Consider the following 17,625-nt stretch of genomic DNA (forward strand, 5'->3'; position numbering starts at 1 on the left):
TCTTTCACCCCTCCCTCTCCTTTCCTTCTCTAAAATCAATAAATATATCCTTGGGTGAGGATTTAAAAAAAAGTTGTCTAATAATAAGCATTTAAATCAAGTATTGTAGTTAAAATCCAGATGAGGGAGGTAGGTAGGAGGGTCAGTATAGTACTACAAGATGCTTCAGGTTCATCTTGTATATTTCTTGCCCCAGTTCTAGAATCAGCCATTTTACCAAAGAGCCTTGGTTCTGTTATTTGGAGAATGGTATTAGCAACCAAATCAGGATGTTAGGTGTGCCTGTTGTTGCTAGGGTGTCCTTTTTATTGATAGCGAGGAAACACACGTACTAAGCAGTATATAGACATCTAGCTGTAATTTTCAAAATGTAATCACCTGTACCCGTGGTGAATTAAAAATGAATTCATTGAGTTCATACCGATGTCTCCAAATCTGATCCATTACCACATGGATCATCCTAGCCTTCTCCCCTTGCTTTCAGTCCAACATTGAGAAATCTGGCTCCTACCACCCACATTCCATTTACTTAATTGTTCAATTCTAGTATACATGTATAGCAGTTTCAGAATTTATTATTGATGTTTTTATTACTACAACACAGTATTTAATGCAGTTCCTTTGCTTATGTTTTTATAGACCCCAATTATATCCAAAATTAGGTCATCATTTCTCTTCCTCCCTTTCAGTGAGGTTCTATATGTTTGTATTCCAGTTATACTGTCATGTCATGCCTGGGTTCCTTCCTGAGATTCCCTTGACCTCCTAACAGATTTTTTAAAAATTTGCATACATTGAATTTTACATCTTCTGTTGTAAAGATTAATGGATTTGACAAGTGCTTCACCTATGAAACACTCCCTCTTCTTTTCCCACTCCAAATAATCACTGTCTCTTTGGTTTTGACTTTTCCAGAATGCCTTATAATTGAAATCATTCAGTATGTGGCTTTTCAAACTGACTTCTTTCACTTAGCAAAATATGTGTAACCTCTGTTTGTGTGTGTTCTTAGCTTGATAGCTATTTCTTTTTATCAATGAATAATATCTCCTTATAAGGAATCTTATAGTTTACCTAGTTGCCTATTGTAGGACAACTTGGTTGCTTTCTGTTTGTAGCAGTTATAAATAAAGCTGCTATAAACATTTGCTGTAGGACTTTTTGTGCAAATAAGTTTTCAGCTCATTTGGGTAAATACCTAGGAGTGTGATTGCTTAGGTTGTATGGTAAGATCATGTTTAGCTTTGTAAGAAACTGCTAAACTGTCTTCCAACGTGGCTGTACCATTTGGCATTCCTCCCAGCAATGAGTGAAAGTTCCTGTTGCTCTACACCCTAACTAGCATTTGGTGTTGTCAATTTTTGAACTTCAGCCATTTTAATGAGTATGCAGTGATATCTTGTTTTAATTTGCAATTCCTTAATGACATGATGTTGATAATTTTTTCATGTGCTTATTTACCATGTTTTCTTTCATGATGTGTCTTCTCAGATCCTTTTTCCATGTAAAAATTTTGGTTCATTTTGTTGAGTTTTAAGATTTCTTTGTATATTTTCAGCACAAGTCCTTCAGCACATGTCTTTTGCAAATATTTCCTCTTCTGCAATTTGTGTTTTCATTCTCTTAAAGTAACTTTCACAGAGCAGAACTTTTAAATTTTAATAAATTTCTACTTAATATTTTCTTTCATTGATCATACATTTGGTAGGTGTGTTTAAAAATTTATTGACTCTTCAGAGGAAAGATGATAGAGTAGATGGAAGCTATACTACCCTCCTCCCAGGACCAAAATGGAATTACAACTAAATTACAGAAAAACCATCCTGAATAACCAGCTGAACACTAACTAGCTGGAGAAAAGCTTTATAACCAAGGACTTATGGAAGAAACCACACCAAGACTGGTAGGAAGTGCAGAGGTGGGCTGGCTGGGCTCCCACAAGCAGCAACTGAAGTTCCAGAGGGATTTTTCAGTGACCCAGAGGGTTCCCCCTGAGAAGAGTGGGGTTTAAACCCCAAGCTGGGCTTCCCAGCTAGGGCAACAAAACCTGGAAAGAAACTCAAATAACATCCATCTGTGAAAAGCGATGGGATTTCTGTCTGCCAGGGAGAGATGACTAGAGATGCAGAGAACCTCTTAAAGGGTCAACACACAAAATTTCATTTGCAGCCACTTACCCTGGGCTCTGGCAGAGGGAGGGCAGAGCAGACTAGAGCCACATGAGGAGAGTCTGGAGTTGGTGGCTGTGGGGAGAGAGCTGAAGGGTTAGTTGCCAGGATTCCTGTGCTCAGTCATTTTTACATTACAGAAGCCACCTTTTTCAGGCAGACCACTCCCCTCACCTGGCATCAGCCTGGGGGGGAGGCAATAGCTTCACCTGCAGGAATCCCTCTCACTTCACCCTGTGTAGCTTAAGCGAGGCTGCTGAGGAGTACAGTTGGAGGCAATTTTATTGATAAAGCCAAACAGAGGCCTGCAGCTGAAAGCAGATCTTTGGGAGCTTGGGGACTTTAGCTGACCCTTCTCTGGGCCCTGTGCCTGTAAAAGCTGGCCTTAGTGTGCAACCTGGTTCTTTCAACATACATCTGGGCCCAGAAGAGGGAGTCATAAGCTATAGATTACTGATAGCTCCAAATAGGTTGCCCAGGGCTAGTCACAGGCAGCACCAGAGTTTGCAGATCTAATTAATACATAGAAACAAATACAAGGAGACAACCAAAGTGGGAAAACAAAGAAATAGGACCCAAATGAAAGAACAAGAGAATTGTCCAGAAGAAGAGGTAAATGAAATGGAGGCAAGCAATTTATCAGATATAGAGTTTAAAGTAATGATTATAAGGATTAGTAACAACATGAAAAAGACATAGACACCATAAACAAGGATCAAAAGTAAAGAATGCAATATCTGAAATAAAAAATACAGTGGAAGGAATAAACAATAGGTTAAATGAAGCAGAGGGTTGAGTCAGTGATGTGTAAGACAATGTAGAAAAAACACCCAAGCAGAACAACAAAAGGAAAAAAGAATAAAAAAAAAGAGTTTAAGGGTCCTTTGGGACAATACGAAGCATAACAACATCCACATCATGGGGATACCAGAAGGAGAAGAGAGTGAGCAGGGGATCAAGAACCTATTTGAAGGAATGACTGAAAACGTCCCTAACCTGATGAAGGAAAAAGAGACACAAGTCCAGGAAACGCAGAGAGCCCCAAACAAGATGGACTGAAAGAGGCCCCCACCAAGATACATCATAATAAAAATGACAAAAAAGCCGTAAGACTAAAGCAGTTAGTTACCTACAAGTGAACTCCCATTAGAATTATAATCTGATTTTTCAACAGGAACATTTCTGGCCAGAAGGGATTGGCATGAAATATTCAGGGTGATGAAAAGCAAGGACCTACAACTAAGGCTACTTACTTACCCAGCTAGACTATAATTTAAAATTGAAGGAGGAAAAAGCTTTCCAGACAAGAAAAATCTAAGGGAGTTTGTAACCACCAAACCAGCATTGCTAAAAATGTTAAAGGGCTTGCTTTAAGAAGAAGAAAAGGGAAAAAAAGGAAAATAGGTTAAAAAGGCAATAAATAGGTATCTATCAATAATCACTGTAAAGGCACCGTATTTTTCCGATCATAGGACACACCTAGGTTTTAGAGGAAAATAGAGAAAATATTTTGAAGCAAAAAATGTGGTAAAATATTTAATAACATAAATAACATAATATTTCACCAAATGTAAATGTAAACAGAACTCAACAGCAGCATTAACAACCATTATTCCTCCCAAAATGGGGGTGCATCTTATAGTCTGCAAAACACGGTGAATGGTTTAAATGTTCCAGTGAACAGATACAGGGTAGCTGAACAGTTAAGAAAACAAGACCCATATATATGCTGTTTCTAAGAGACCCACCTCAAAACGGAAGATACACACATACTACAAGCAAATGGACAGAAAAAAAGGTATTTCATGCAAATGTAAAAGAAAAAAATTGGGGGATAGATACTTATTTCTGGTAAAATAGACTTTAAAACAGTAAGAGACAAAGGAGGACACTACATAATGAAAAAGGGAACAATCAAGTAAGAGGATATAACCCTAGTAAACAATTATGCACCTAACATAGGAGTACCTAAATATGTAAAGCAAATCTTGATGGACGTAAAAGGAGAGATGGACAGAATTACGCTCGTGGTAGGGAGATGTTAACAACCCATTGACTTCGATGGATAGATCTTCTAGACAGACAATCAATAAGGAGACATAGGCCTTAAGTGACAAACTAGATCAGATGAATTTAATTGATATTTTCAGAGCATTTCACCCTAAAGTGCAGAATATATTATATATTCTTTTCAAGTACAAATGGAATGTTTGTAGGATAAACCACATGTTAGGACACAAAACAAGTCTTAATAAATTTAAGAAGATTGAAATCATATCAAGCATCTTCTCTGACCATAATGCTATGAAACTAGAAATCAATCACAAGAAGAAAACTGAAAAAATACACCAAAACATGGAAGCTAAATAACATGTTATTACACAGTAAATGGGTCAACAGCGAGATCAAGGTAGAAATCAGAAGATACCTTGAAACAAGTGAAAAATGAGAACATGACCAACAAAATCTGCAGAACAGTCCTAAGAGGGAAATTCATAGCATTACAGCCTTATCTCAAGAAACAAGAAAAAGCTTAAATAAACAATCTAACTTGATACTTAAAGGAACTTGAAAAAGAACAACAAGCAAAGCCTAAAGTGAGTACAAGGAAGGAAATAATAAAGATCAGAGGAGAAATAAAATAGTCTAAAAATTGATGCAAAAGATCATGGGATCAAGAGCTGCTTTTTAAAAAAGATAAACAGATTGACAAACTTTTAACCCCTCATGAAGAAAAAAAGAGGACCTAAATAAATAAAATCAGAAATGAAAGAGGAGAAATAACAATTGACACCAAAGAAACACAAAGGATTGTAAGAAAATATTACGATCAACTCCATGCCAACCAATTGGACAATCTGGACAAAGTGGATAAATTCCTAGAAACATACAGTTTTCAAATCTAAATCAGGAAGAATCAGAGGATCTGAATAAACAGATTATATCTAGTGCAATTGAAGCAGTAATTTAAAAAACTCACAACAAATAAGCCCTGGATCAGATGGCTTCGCAGGTGAAATTTTACCAAACATTCTGAGAACTAACACCTCCCCTCAAACTATTCCAAAAAATTCAAGAGGAGGGAAGACTCCCATTTTGTTTTCCCTCCAAGCTCATTTTGTGATGCCAGCATTATCCTAATTCCAAACCCAAGTATAGACACTACAAAGAAAGATTTATAAGCCAATATCCTTGATGAACATAGATGCTAAAATCAACAAAATATTAGCAAACTGATACAGCAATACATTAAAAGATTATATACCATGATCAAGTGGGATTTATTGTAGGAATGCACGATTGGTACAACATTGCAAATTGATAAATGTGGTTCACCATATAAACAAAATGAAGGGTAAAAACCACATGATCAAATCAATAAATGCAGAAAAAGCATCTGACAAAATCCAACACCCGTTTATGATAAAAACTCTCAGCAAAGTGGGAATAGAGGGGGCATACCTAAACATAATAATGACTATAAATGAAAATCCACTGCCAGCATCATACTCCACAGGGAAAAAGTACACCTTAAGATCGGGAAGAATACAGGGATGTTCGCTTTCACCTCTCTTGTTCAACATAGTTCTGTAAGTCCTCACCATAGAAGTGGGACAAGAAGAAATAAGAGGCATTCAAATTGGAAAGGAAGAAGTTAAACTGTCATTATTTGCAGATGGCATGATACTGTACATAAAGAACCCTAAAGATTCCGCCAAGAAACTATAGAACTGATAAATGAATTCAGTGAAGTAGCAGGATGCAAAATTAATATCCAAAAATCAGTTGCATTTTTATATGCTAGTAATGAACTATCAGAAAGGGACATTAAGAAAACAATCCTATTCACAATTGCTTCAAAAAGAACAAAATACCTAGGAATAAACCTAACCAAGGATATAAAAGACTTATACTTAGAAAATTATGTGATACTGAAGAAAGAACTTGAAGAAGATACAAATAGTGGGAGCATGTACTGTGTTCATGGATAGGAAGAATTAGCATCATTAAAATGTCCATACTACCCAAAGCAATCCATAGATTCAGTGTAATTCCTATCAAGATATCACAGAACTAGATCAAATATTTCAAAAACATATACAGAACCACAAAAGGCCCCCAAAAGGCAACAGTGATTTTGAAAAATAAGAACAAAGTTGGAGGAATCATGCTACCTAATATCAAGCTATACTGTAAGGTCATAGTATTCAAAACAGTGTGGTATTGGCATAAAAATACACATAAATGAGTGAACAGACTAGAGAGCCTGGAAATAAACCTATGCCTTTACAGTCAATTACTATTTGACAGAGGAAGCAAGCACATGCAGTGGACTAAAGATAGTTTATTGAATAAATGGTGTTGGGACAATTGGGCAGTACATGCAGAAAATGAAAGTAGATCACCTGCTTACACCACGCACAAGAATAAATTCAAAATGGATTAGACTTAAATGTTAGACCCAACACCATAAAAATTTTAGAAGAAAAAATAGGCAGTAAAATCTCAGAAATTGCTCGTAGCAATACTATTTCTGATATCTCTCCTCAGGCCACGACAACAACAACAAAAAAATGGGACTACTTCATACTACAAAGTTCTTACACAACAAAGGAAACCATCAACACACTAAAAAGACAGCCCACTGAATGGGAGAATATATTCACTGATACACCTGATGGGTTAATTTCCAAAATTTATAAATAACTTATCAAAATCAACACTCAAAAAACAGTCTAGTTAAAAAATGGGCAAAGGACCTGCATAGACACTTCTCCAAAGAGGACATACAGATGGACAGTAAACATGTGAAAAGATGCCCAACATCTGTAATAGCAAATTAAAACCATGATGAGATATCACCTCACCTTGGTCAGAATGGCTGTCATCAACAAATCATCAAACAACACAAGTGCTAGCCAGGATGTGGAGAAAGGGGAACCCTTTTGCACTATTGGGAATGAAGATAGGTGCAGCCACTGTGGAAAACAGTATGGAGATACCTCAAAAAATCAAAAATGGAACTGCCTTTTGACCCAGCGATTCCACCTCTGGGAGCTTATCTGAAGAAAGCTGAAACACTAATTCGAAAGACTATAAGCACCCCCTTTATTCATCGCAATCTTATTTGCAATAGCCATGATCTAGAAGCATTCCAAGTGTCTATCAGTAGATGATTGGATAAAACAACTATGATACATTTATACAATGGAAAAGTACTCAGCTGTAAAAATGAAAATTTTACTCTTTGCAATGGCAAGGGTGTACTTGGAGAACATTATGTTAAGTGAACTAAGCCAATAAGAGAAAGACAAATGCCATGTTATTTCATTCATATGTGGAATTTAGTGAACAAACTGAACAAGGAAAATAGAGACAGATTCACAGATAAAAGGTGGGTGGTTAACGGGTGGAAGGACTCAGCAATAAAGGAAATGTATACCCATGGACATGGACAAGTGTGGTGAATGTTGGATGGGGGTGGGTGGGGGTAAAAGAGGGAGGGGATGGGGGATAAATGTTAATGGGAAAAATACAATAAAAAAACCCTAAAAATTCATTGCCAATTGCAGTCATACTTTTTCCTTTTTAAATTGGAATGTTTTCTCCATTCTTATAATCAAGAAAAATTCACATTCATCCATTTCTGACTAAGACTTCATGGCACAAATCTTCCTAAAATACCTCATGGAAATGTGTTTTTTATTGTAATATGCTTATTTCCCCAAATATCTTTCTCTATTTCCTCATTTTTGTTTTAGATTTACATCTTGGTTTTGAGTTTCCTATACCAGTTTATAGCTGATTGTGTTCTCTGTGCTTTCCAGTTACCCAATTATTTCCTGTATGCTTTCTGCTGTTCCAGTTTCGCTATTTCATGTGGCCAGAATAGTTTATAATATTAATCACTTTATTTTTCTCTACTTTGTTAGGTCCAAATGTATGCCTTATATATTTTTTTAAGTTAGATCATGCATTAAGAAAAAACTAAGTGCTCTCTAATGACTGATGTCTTGTTAGGTATACGATTTATAGAGTTGTTTGGGTGAGTAATTTCTTTTATTGGAATTGTTCTTAACATTTTTTTGTGCTCATTAAGTTTAACTGATTTCTTTAGCAGAGGCCTGTATAGGGGTTAATTTTAAGCTACTTTTAAAACTCCTTGTAGGACAGTGCTTAAATTGTGTTATTCTTAAGTTGGTTAACATTTGCATGTGAGCTGTATTAACATTTTGTTGTTCATGGTACTAGAATTGCTAAATATGTTATACATATATATTGGACTTGATTGTAAATTTACTAATTATGGATACACTTACTGTATTTCTCTTCAGATTTTGTTTACTTGTTTACTTTTTTAATATACTTAGTAAGGATACCATACTTAGAGATGTAGTTGGTTAAAGCAGATGTCCTGGGGGAGGAAGATAACATTTACTGAGCTGTATAATTTGTGGTAGGGAAAAAAATGAGAAAATTAGCAGACAGAAAGGAGGAGCCTATTATATTTTAAAATAGCATGATTGAAAGTTCTGAATTTGATATGGAGGAAGAGGAGTTAAAGATGTAAGCAGTTGTATGCTTGTATATTGGTTCTCATTGAAACATGAGGAAGAATGGTAAGATGTATGAAAAGCCTACATGGATATTTTTAAAGCTGCAAAGAAAAGCAGTTGGTTGGTACTGGGCATTAGATATGCAAAAACTTTACTGGTGGGTAGGTACTTTGTAGTTGTCTGTGTGTGTGATGAATGTGGATGCAGGAGTGTGGCAATGAGTACAGGATACATTTCAATTAGTAATTGAATGAGTACCATTCTGACCAAAATACTGGAGAAGATACCAGGATGAACAGTGCTCAACCTAATACCTACCTAATCTTAAGAGAAGAATCCACAGTTTGGGGAATAGAGGAAGAAATGAGCCAAAATTAAAACTATGAACATTTGTTTTAAGTAAAAATAGGATAGCATAAATTATTCACTCATTTGCAGATAATTTTCACTTAAATCTAAGTTTTTAGAGCTACTCCATAATTATTTTAATTTTCTTTGACTTCATAGTGTATAATAAGGCTTTTATTTTCATTTATATTTTACCTAACTTTCCTGGAGCTTGGATTGTAATACATAATTCCTGCTGTGTGATTTTCTAGAAGTTTATAATTTTATTAGTCTCTCTTAGGAGCTTCCCAGTTTCATTAGCCATCCTCCACCCCAGTATTAGAAATCTATCACAACTCCTGTTCTCTTACGACTTTGTGCCCACTCTTGTTCATGCTGTCTGCCTTGATATCTAACTATCTTTGTTTGTATAGGTGTCTTTTGACTACTACTGTGACGTCCCAATTCCCATTGCTTTTAACTACAATTTTATAGATAGGATGTTTCATGTTGAATGTGGTTAAACTGACAACTTTATCTTTTTTCGCGAATGCTCCCTTCATACTTCTGGTTACTGGGCAAGATGCAGTCATAAAGCCTGGCAGTGAAAGAGACGGAAGATGGACTGGTCTTTAACCCATTGTTGCTCCCCACCCCACAGCTCCTCTCTGACTAGCATGAAATCACACAATTTTTCTTATTATTCTTCATACCTTTCTTTTACCTATTCCTATGGATAAATGACCAGTATAGTATGTCTGAGCTACTGTAACATTCTACAGATTCCCTTAGTTGTTTCACTATCTTCAAAGGTATTTCTTAAGTTATATTATTTCTTGAAAAGAAAAATAAATAAATCACCGAGGATAAGTATTTCAGTGTGGAATTTTGAAAAGTTGTAGCGAAAAACTTATGTAGGTAAAAGTATTAAAGCACATAGTGACTAATGTCCTGGTAATGCATGAAAGTAAAGGCTGGACATTTTAGGAGATTAGAATTTCTATTTCCTGTGAGGGAGAAGACCATGTAGATTTGCCAGGGCTGGGGTTGGTTACAGACAGGAAGTGAATTTGAATACTGTGAGTTGTAGGTATCTATTAAAACATCACATGGATTTGTTGTGTGTCTGTAGTCATTTTAAATCTAGAAGAATCTCCCTCTCTTTTTCATTTTTTATGCATTCAGGTCTGTTGTCTAAGAATGTCTCACCTTCTGGATTTGTTTGTATCCTAATAATTAGCTACGGTTAACCTTTTTTTCCCACAAGAGTACAACATAGGTGACATTGTAACATTTTAGTACATCACATCAGGAGGCATGAATCATAAGGCTGTTTGTCATACTGTTGGTGTTGCTCAGTTTGACCCCTTAGTTAAGCTCATGACTTAACGGATCTTTACGTTGTAAAGGTATATTTCCCCACTTAAAATTACTGTATTTTTCAGACTATAAGAGGCACTCCCCCCAATTTGGAGGAAAGGGGTGTGTCTTATAGTCCAAATGTAGCTTGCCTGGCTCACTGTGGGGGAGGGGCAGTAGAGCAGGGTCATGGGTTATTAAATATTTTACTACATATTTTGCTCCAAAATTTTTTTTCTATTTTCCTCCTCTAAAACGTAGGTGAGTCTTACGGTCCAGTGCACCTTATAGTCCTAACAATATAGTAGTAAGCAATCTGTGGGGTAATCCGTATTAGGGCTCCCAACAACTTTTAACATTTGTTTTCATTCTCTTTACCCACTCGATACCATAAACTTGAAAAACAGTTCTGTCATTTTAACAATTTTACAAAAATTGTTTCTCATATTACTAGAAGTTTAAAAGAGTATTCTGTCATAATATAAATAAGGGACAAATGAAATTGAGACAATGTGGAAATGAAGTAAGAGAGGCTGTGGTGTAAAGCATACCTATGTTTGGAGGGTGGTGCTAACACTGTGTCATATACAAACTTGTACTGTGTTCCTTATAGCCACAAAGTTATGCTTCTAAAATGCGAGCAACATTGTATTTATGACTTTCTTTAAGCAATTCTGGCCAAAGTTAATGAACTTTATTTTTTTTAATAGGTTTAAATGTAATACTGGATATTTATTTCTCTTTCTAAGGTAAGTTTTATTTTTACTTTTCGAAATAACATTACTATATTACATTTATTATTCAAGTAGTTTGTCTAGAAAGTAAATTTTAGTTACTGAAGTTGTATCACTGATTTATCAATCATCAGGCTTATGGGTTTATCTGTTACAAAGAGTAATTGTCCTTTGGGGAATGATTGTTAGTTATGGCACATATGGCATACAATAATATCATGCTCAGTACTTTGGTGCTCATAAACATTTCGGTATAGTGAATGTTCAGAATTGCCTTAGGATCCTTGAGCATTGGGTTGAGTGTTTAAGTTTCCTAGGACTACTGTAACAAAGTGCCGCAAACTTGGCTTAAAACAACAAAAACATTCTCTCATAGATCTGGAGGCTGGCTGTCCAAAATAAAGGCATCAGTAGGTCTCTGCTCCCTCTGAAGGCTCTACAGGACGATCCTTCCTTGCCTCTTCCTAGGTTCTGGTTGTGCCAGCATCATTGGCGTTTGGGCTTAGCTGAATCACTCTCGTTTCTGCCTCTGTTCTTGGGCTTATTTAGAGAGGGGAAGGAAGGGAGAAAGAGAGAGGGTTACATCAATGTGTGGTTGCCTCTTGTGTGCCCACCACTGGGGACCCAGCCACAACCCAGGCGTGTACCCTGACTGGGAATCAAACCACTGTCAACCCCCTGGTTCACATGCCTGTACTCAGTCCACTGAGCTACACCAGCCAGGGCAAGATGTGGATTTTTAACATTTACAAATATAAATACTGGTTATGTATTGGCATTTGTGGGATTCAGCCCAACAAGAATTGTGGCCCTTCTGAGGGTAGACATAATAGGGAAACAAAGTAAACTCTTGATCAGTGTATTTTGCCTAATAATAACAATGCTGTATTTTTTTATATTAGGAAACAAAACATACAAATTGGATAATTTTCTTTAAAGCTCACTAAATGCTCTTGATCATTTTTAAAAATAAAGAGTTCAGGGTCATTGAAATTCAGCTCTAACTTCAAAGATGATCTTAGGTAAGGCATGCAGTGGATTTAGGTCAGTGTCTGGCCTGTGGGAAGTACTTCATACACATTAGCTGTTATTATTAGTGAGCCTTTCTGAGAACGTGAAGAGGTTTGAGGTAGTCATGAAAAGAAGGAAAGTTCTTCTCGCCTCTTATTTTTGATACTCTTGTTTCTGGTTGGTTAGTGTATTTACTATTACAGTCATTGGTAATGGACATAAATGACTAAATGTAGATTACAGTATTATAAGTTTTTAAATGTGAGACAATAGGAAAACATTAGACACATATTTACTTTCTGAGTTTGAGATTTGAAGGTAATGTTCTTTAAATGGCTTGTACTGTGTGATGCTTGTAAGTAAATATTAAAAATCCAGACTGTGTTTAACTTTCTTTTTCATTCTCCTTTTTATTTAAATAAAAACAGCTATATTAATCCAACAAGCCATAATGTGGCATACCATCCTTTTTGAGAGGTGAATAGTATTGAGTAAAAATGGCTGACAGAAGCGGCAAGATTGTTCCAGGACAAGTGTATATCGAAGTGGAATATGATTACGAATATGAAGCAAAGGACAGAAAAATTGTGATAAAACAAGGGGAACGATACATCTTGGTAAAAAAGACCAATGATGACTGGTGGCAAGTCAAACCAGATGAGAATTCCAAAACGTTTTATGTGCCAGCCCAGTATGTTAAGGAAGTCACTCGCAAAGCTCTGATGCCGCCTGTTAAACAGGCAGTTGGACTGCCAAATAATTCTATGAAAATGACACCGAGTCTGCATCTGCAGAGATCAACAGAAAATGTGAACAAATTGCCTGAGCTTTCAAGTTTTGGAAAGCCATCGTCATCTGTTCATGGAACAAGTCTTATTCGTGATGCCAATCAGAATTTTGGACCCAATTATAATCCAAGTCAAACTGTCAACCTAAGCCTGGACCTCACCCACAATAATGGGAAGTTTAGCACTGACTCACATTCTCCTAAAGTTTCTGGGCAGAATACGACACGCTTATTTGGTCACTTTCCTGGTCCAGAGTTCTTGGACATAGAGAAAACTAGCTTCTCCCAGGATCAGTCTTGCGATTCAGCAGGAGAAGGCTCAGAAAGGGTACATCAAGATTCTGAGTCTGGTGATGAACTCAGCAGCAGCTCCACGGAACAGATAAGGGTAAGATTGACTGTAGAGCGAACCACTTGCACCTTAATAAAAATATTAATTACAGCTTTTATTTTAATTAAAAAGCTTTTTGTAAGAGTTAGGAATCATTTGTTTTGCCTTATGTTTTCAGGATACATGAGTTCTATCCCGAGTTAAATAGGTAGGGAATATGTGAAATAACTTGTGGAGTTCACATTATAGTGTAGAATTACTGTATGTATGAGAAAAAAAATTTTCCTCTCTATTGATAATGCATGGTATAGAAAGGACTTACTTAATGCATGGTATAGAAAGGACTTACTTAAATTACCCAGTGCTATTTCTTTTATTAGAAAAAGTTTGTTTTCCAGCAGTACTAATTTTGACTTGTTTCCAGTAAGTCTCCAGCTAACAATGGATATATGGGGAAAGATGTCACTGGACTATTAACCACTAACTTGTGTTCTTTGAAACTTGTTTGTTAACCTTGAGTATTAAGACAAATTACAGAGCTCACAAACCTTTACTTCCATTCATGTACTTTTGTGTCTGAAGTTTCTTAAGTATCCATGCTTACTTGCATTGCAGGGGAAAAAATTTGTGTCTGTGGTTTGGTTTTCTAAATTTTTCATTATCTAACTTTGAGATTAGTTTATGCCAGTTTGTTGGTCAGGTGAAGTGATTTGAAAAGCACATACATGAAATTAAAATTTGAATGTATTTGGCAAAGTCTTAATTTTAAAGGAACTTTGAAAATGGTACATTTATGGCTTAAAACTCTTGTAAAACTTAATCATCAAGTTAAGTCATTGAGTAATTGTATGGCTGTTGTAAGGTGTGGTCTGATTATAATGGAATTGGTATGTTATTTCTATAGATTTTAATTTTTCTTGTGACATCTTGAATGGAAATAGGAAAAAGGGAGTGTTCTCTAGAAAAACTCCAGATGTTCGTGATCAATAGAGGTACGTGAAGGAGCATAGTCAGTTTATCATGATGTTATTATCATCATGACATAGAGTATGTAGTATTACTTGGAGCTGTTTTTATACATGGCTCCTTTTTGAGCCAGTGGGCTTTGGGAAAGCTGTGCTTTTTCTCTTCCATCTCGCCATCACCACTGTTTGACAGTTCAAATTACATTTTTTATTTAGGTACACTGACCAGCCTGTGTTCTCTTCATTATGGTCATCTTAGATTTATGGCATCCAAGTTCATGGCTCTTAACCTCTCTTGGGACCTTGACACTGTTTTGAAATTCTATTAGATTTCCCTGGCCAGTCCTTTTTCTTACTCTTCGTGGCAACTCTGCAAACCTTTTCTGTTACCTTCAGTTCTCTGATTCACCTGCTTTTTCCCGCTCTCTTATCAGGGAACCTTTCCTTGTATTTCACAGCAAAAATAAAAGCCATGGGATAGAACTTTCTTCAGCTTTGGGGAGGTTACTAGTGCCAGTAGTAGCACTTACTGGCACTCACCAGCAGTTAGCAGCAGTGGGTTTTGATTTGAACCTGGAGTTCATCAAGGTTCACTTTATGGTTTTCATAATTCCATCACTTAACCATCTGTATGATAGTTGGGGAAAATTAGTTAACTTCTGTGAGTTTCAGTTTTCTTATCTTAAATTGCAGATTGGGTGGTTGAGGATTAAGTGGATTACTAGATCTAATATGCTTAGAACTATACTTGGCATATTAGTACTGAATACCTATTGCTGTTTAATGAATTACTCCCAAATTTAGTAGCTTAACATAGTAAACATTGATTACCTCACTGTTTCTGTGGGTCTGTAATTCAGAAGTAGCTTAGTTGGGCCGTTTTAAAGACTTAGGGTCTCATGAATTTGCAGTCTTAAGAAGACTTGGCTGGGGATGCTTTTAAAATGGCTCACTCACATGGTACTAGTTTGACCTCCTCAGGTATGCTGGAATGTTGTACCTAGGTTTCCCCTTGAAGAAGCAAAGCATGAAAGAACAAGGTAGAAGCTACACTGTCTTTTTGCCCAATCTTGGAGGTCACACACAGTCATATTTTACTAAGTATACAGTTCACCCCAGTTCTCTGTGGGAAGAGACTACACTGGGTACAAACATCAGGATATGAGGACATTGAGACCAGCTTGGAGGCTGGCTAGCACAGTCAGCAGTCATTAGCTATAGCTGTCATTATTGTTTTTGTTGTTTCTAGTATTATTGCTACCATCTAATCTGTTAGTGCACCTGTGTCAGCGATCATCTTTACCCCCAGTGCAATGTAAGCATTGTCTCACCTATCAGAGGGCAGTCTCTTTGTATCTGCTTTTCCCTTTCTTCCATAAACCTTTTACTAAAGATTATATAGCATTGTGCCCATATGGTTTTAGAGCCATTATTTACCAAGTTTTTCCCATCATCATTTAAATTTGCTCATGTTTTTCCCATTTTAGTAAAGCTCTTTCGTGTACCTTCCCTACTGAGTATCACTTACTACCCTTTCCCTTTACTGGCACCTTATGCGAAGAGTCGTATAGGTTTGCTGCTCTACATTTGCTCATTTCCCACGCATTCCTTAACCTATTCTAGTATGTCTTTGGACTCCACCTTGCCACCTAAGTGGCTTCCAAAATTATGATATCACAATCAGAACATTGACCTTGGTACAGAAGAGATACTGAGCATTTCCAACACCACAAGTATCCTTTGTGGTTCCCTCCCATTCCCACCCCTCCTTAACCCCTGCTCACCCCAATATACTCTCCATTTAAAAATTTTTGTTACTTCAAGAATGTTATCTAAATGCTATATAACCTTTTGGGATTAGCCTTTTCATTCAGCATAATTCTCTAGAGATTGATCCAGGTTGTTGTGTGTATCAATGTCCTTTTTGTTGGTGACTAACTATATTCTGTGGTGTGGATGTGCCACACTTTGTTTCACCATGCACCCATTAAGGAACATCTGAGTTTCCAGTTTTTGGCTATTGCAAACAAAGCTGCTTATATACAAACATTTCTGCACAAGTTTTTATGTGAACATAACTTTTTATTCCTCTGGCATAAATGCTCACAAGTATAATTGCTATTGGTAGTTGCATGTTTATTTCTTCAAGACACAGGCAAATTTTCCAAATAGTATTTGGAAAGAAGTCATTATATATGGTCCATATTAAGAAATAGATGTTATACCCCACCTCACTGAAGGTGTAGTTTCTACATGGATTTTTTGGAATTATTTTGTATGGAAGATTTTTATCTTTTACTTCATTTGTTTATTCAGTCATTTATTTTTGTCTGTATGAACTCATAGGTATTTTTTATACCTTATTTTATAATCCAATATTACTATATTTTGCTGCTCAAGTATTTCAGCTTTGGCAGTTGAGAACTTGTATTGTCAGTTTGAGCACTGCCCTACTTTCTGGCTCTACAACGTACTCCATGTTACATATTGTATATTTTTTGCCCCAGTCTGGAACCAGCCATTTCTGTAAGGACTTCTGTTCCCCTTAATTGGAGAATGGTATTAGAAACCAGGATCTGTGCTGGTGTGCTCATTGCTACTTCAGTGTCATTGCTTCAAAGTCTTCTTGGATAATAGAGCAGGGAATACACATTGGTACGCTAACCTGTGTATATACACATATCTATAACTATTTCCACATGTAACCATCTGCATCTCTGTTAAAATAAACAGGTTCATATTGATGTCTTCAATTCTAATCTATAACCACATAGATCATTGCTTATTTATAAACTGTCACCCCAAAATTGAAAAATGTACCTACTGCCATTCACTGTCATTTGCACAATTGTTCAGCTTAAGTATATATGTTTAGGAGTATTAGAGATGTTAACTTGTGCCCTTGTGGAGTACAACTTTATCAGCTAGAATATGATATTTCATGTGTGATTTTTTTTACAGACTCACTCATTTTCAGAGTTTATTTGATCAGCACCTTTTGTCCCCGCCTGATTAATGAGATTGTTTCATACATTTGTAATAGAGTTAGGCTTTTTTCCCCTCATATTCTGCATTCTTTTCTGGGGTTCTTGACCTCACTTTGAATTTCTACGTTTAAAAAAATTGCATACATTGAGGTCTGTTTTTGGTGCTATAAAGCTCAGTGGATTTTGACAAATGCACAGTATTGTGTTTGCATAATTACACTATCATACAGAATAGTTTCATTGCCCTAATCTCCTGGGCTTCACCTGTTTGCCCTTCCTGTGCTTTTGGAGACTCCAGTCCTCTGCAACTGCTCATCCTTATGTGTAGTTTTGCCTTTTCCAGAATGTCTTTCAATCGGGATCATATAGTAGGTGTACTTTTTAGATTGGCTTCTTTCA

The 17,625-nt window shown here is 36.3% G+C and overlaps 1 protein-coding gene across 3 annotated transcripts in view; it reads left to right on the forward strand.

Moving 5' to 3' along the window:
* ARHGAP12 (Rho GTPase activating protein 12) overlaps window positions 1-17,625 on the forward strand; it is a 111,265-nt gene that overhangs the window by 9,623 nt on the left and 84,017 nt on the right. For all 3 annotated transcript variants that reach the window (XM_045857884.1, XM_045857886.1, XM_045857885.1), the window contains 2 exons: window positions 11,122-11,160; window positions 12,585-13,331. In XM_045857884.1, coding sequence (XP_045713840.1) covers window positions 12,654-13,331 — 678 coding nt within the window. In that variant the 5' untranslated portion in view covers window positions 11,122-11,160; window positions 12,585-12,653. The remainder of the gene's footprint in view (window positions 1-11,121; window positions 11,161-12,584; window positions 13,332-17,625) is intronic.

The sequence above is a fragment of the Phyllostomus hastatus genome, unplaced genomic scaffold (assembly GCF_019186645.2).
Source record: "Phyllostomus hastatus isolate PE091 unplaced genomic scaffold, TTU_PhHast_1.1 phas_scaffold_1674, whole genome shotgun sequence".
Classification (NCBI taxonomy): Eukaryota; Metazoa; Chordata; class Mammalia; order Chiroptera; family Phyllostomidae; genus Phyllostomus; species Phyllostomus hastatus.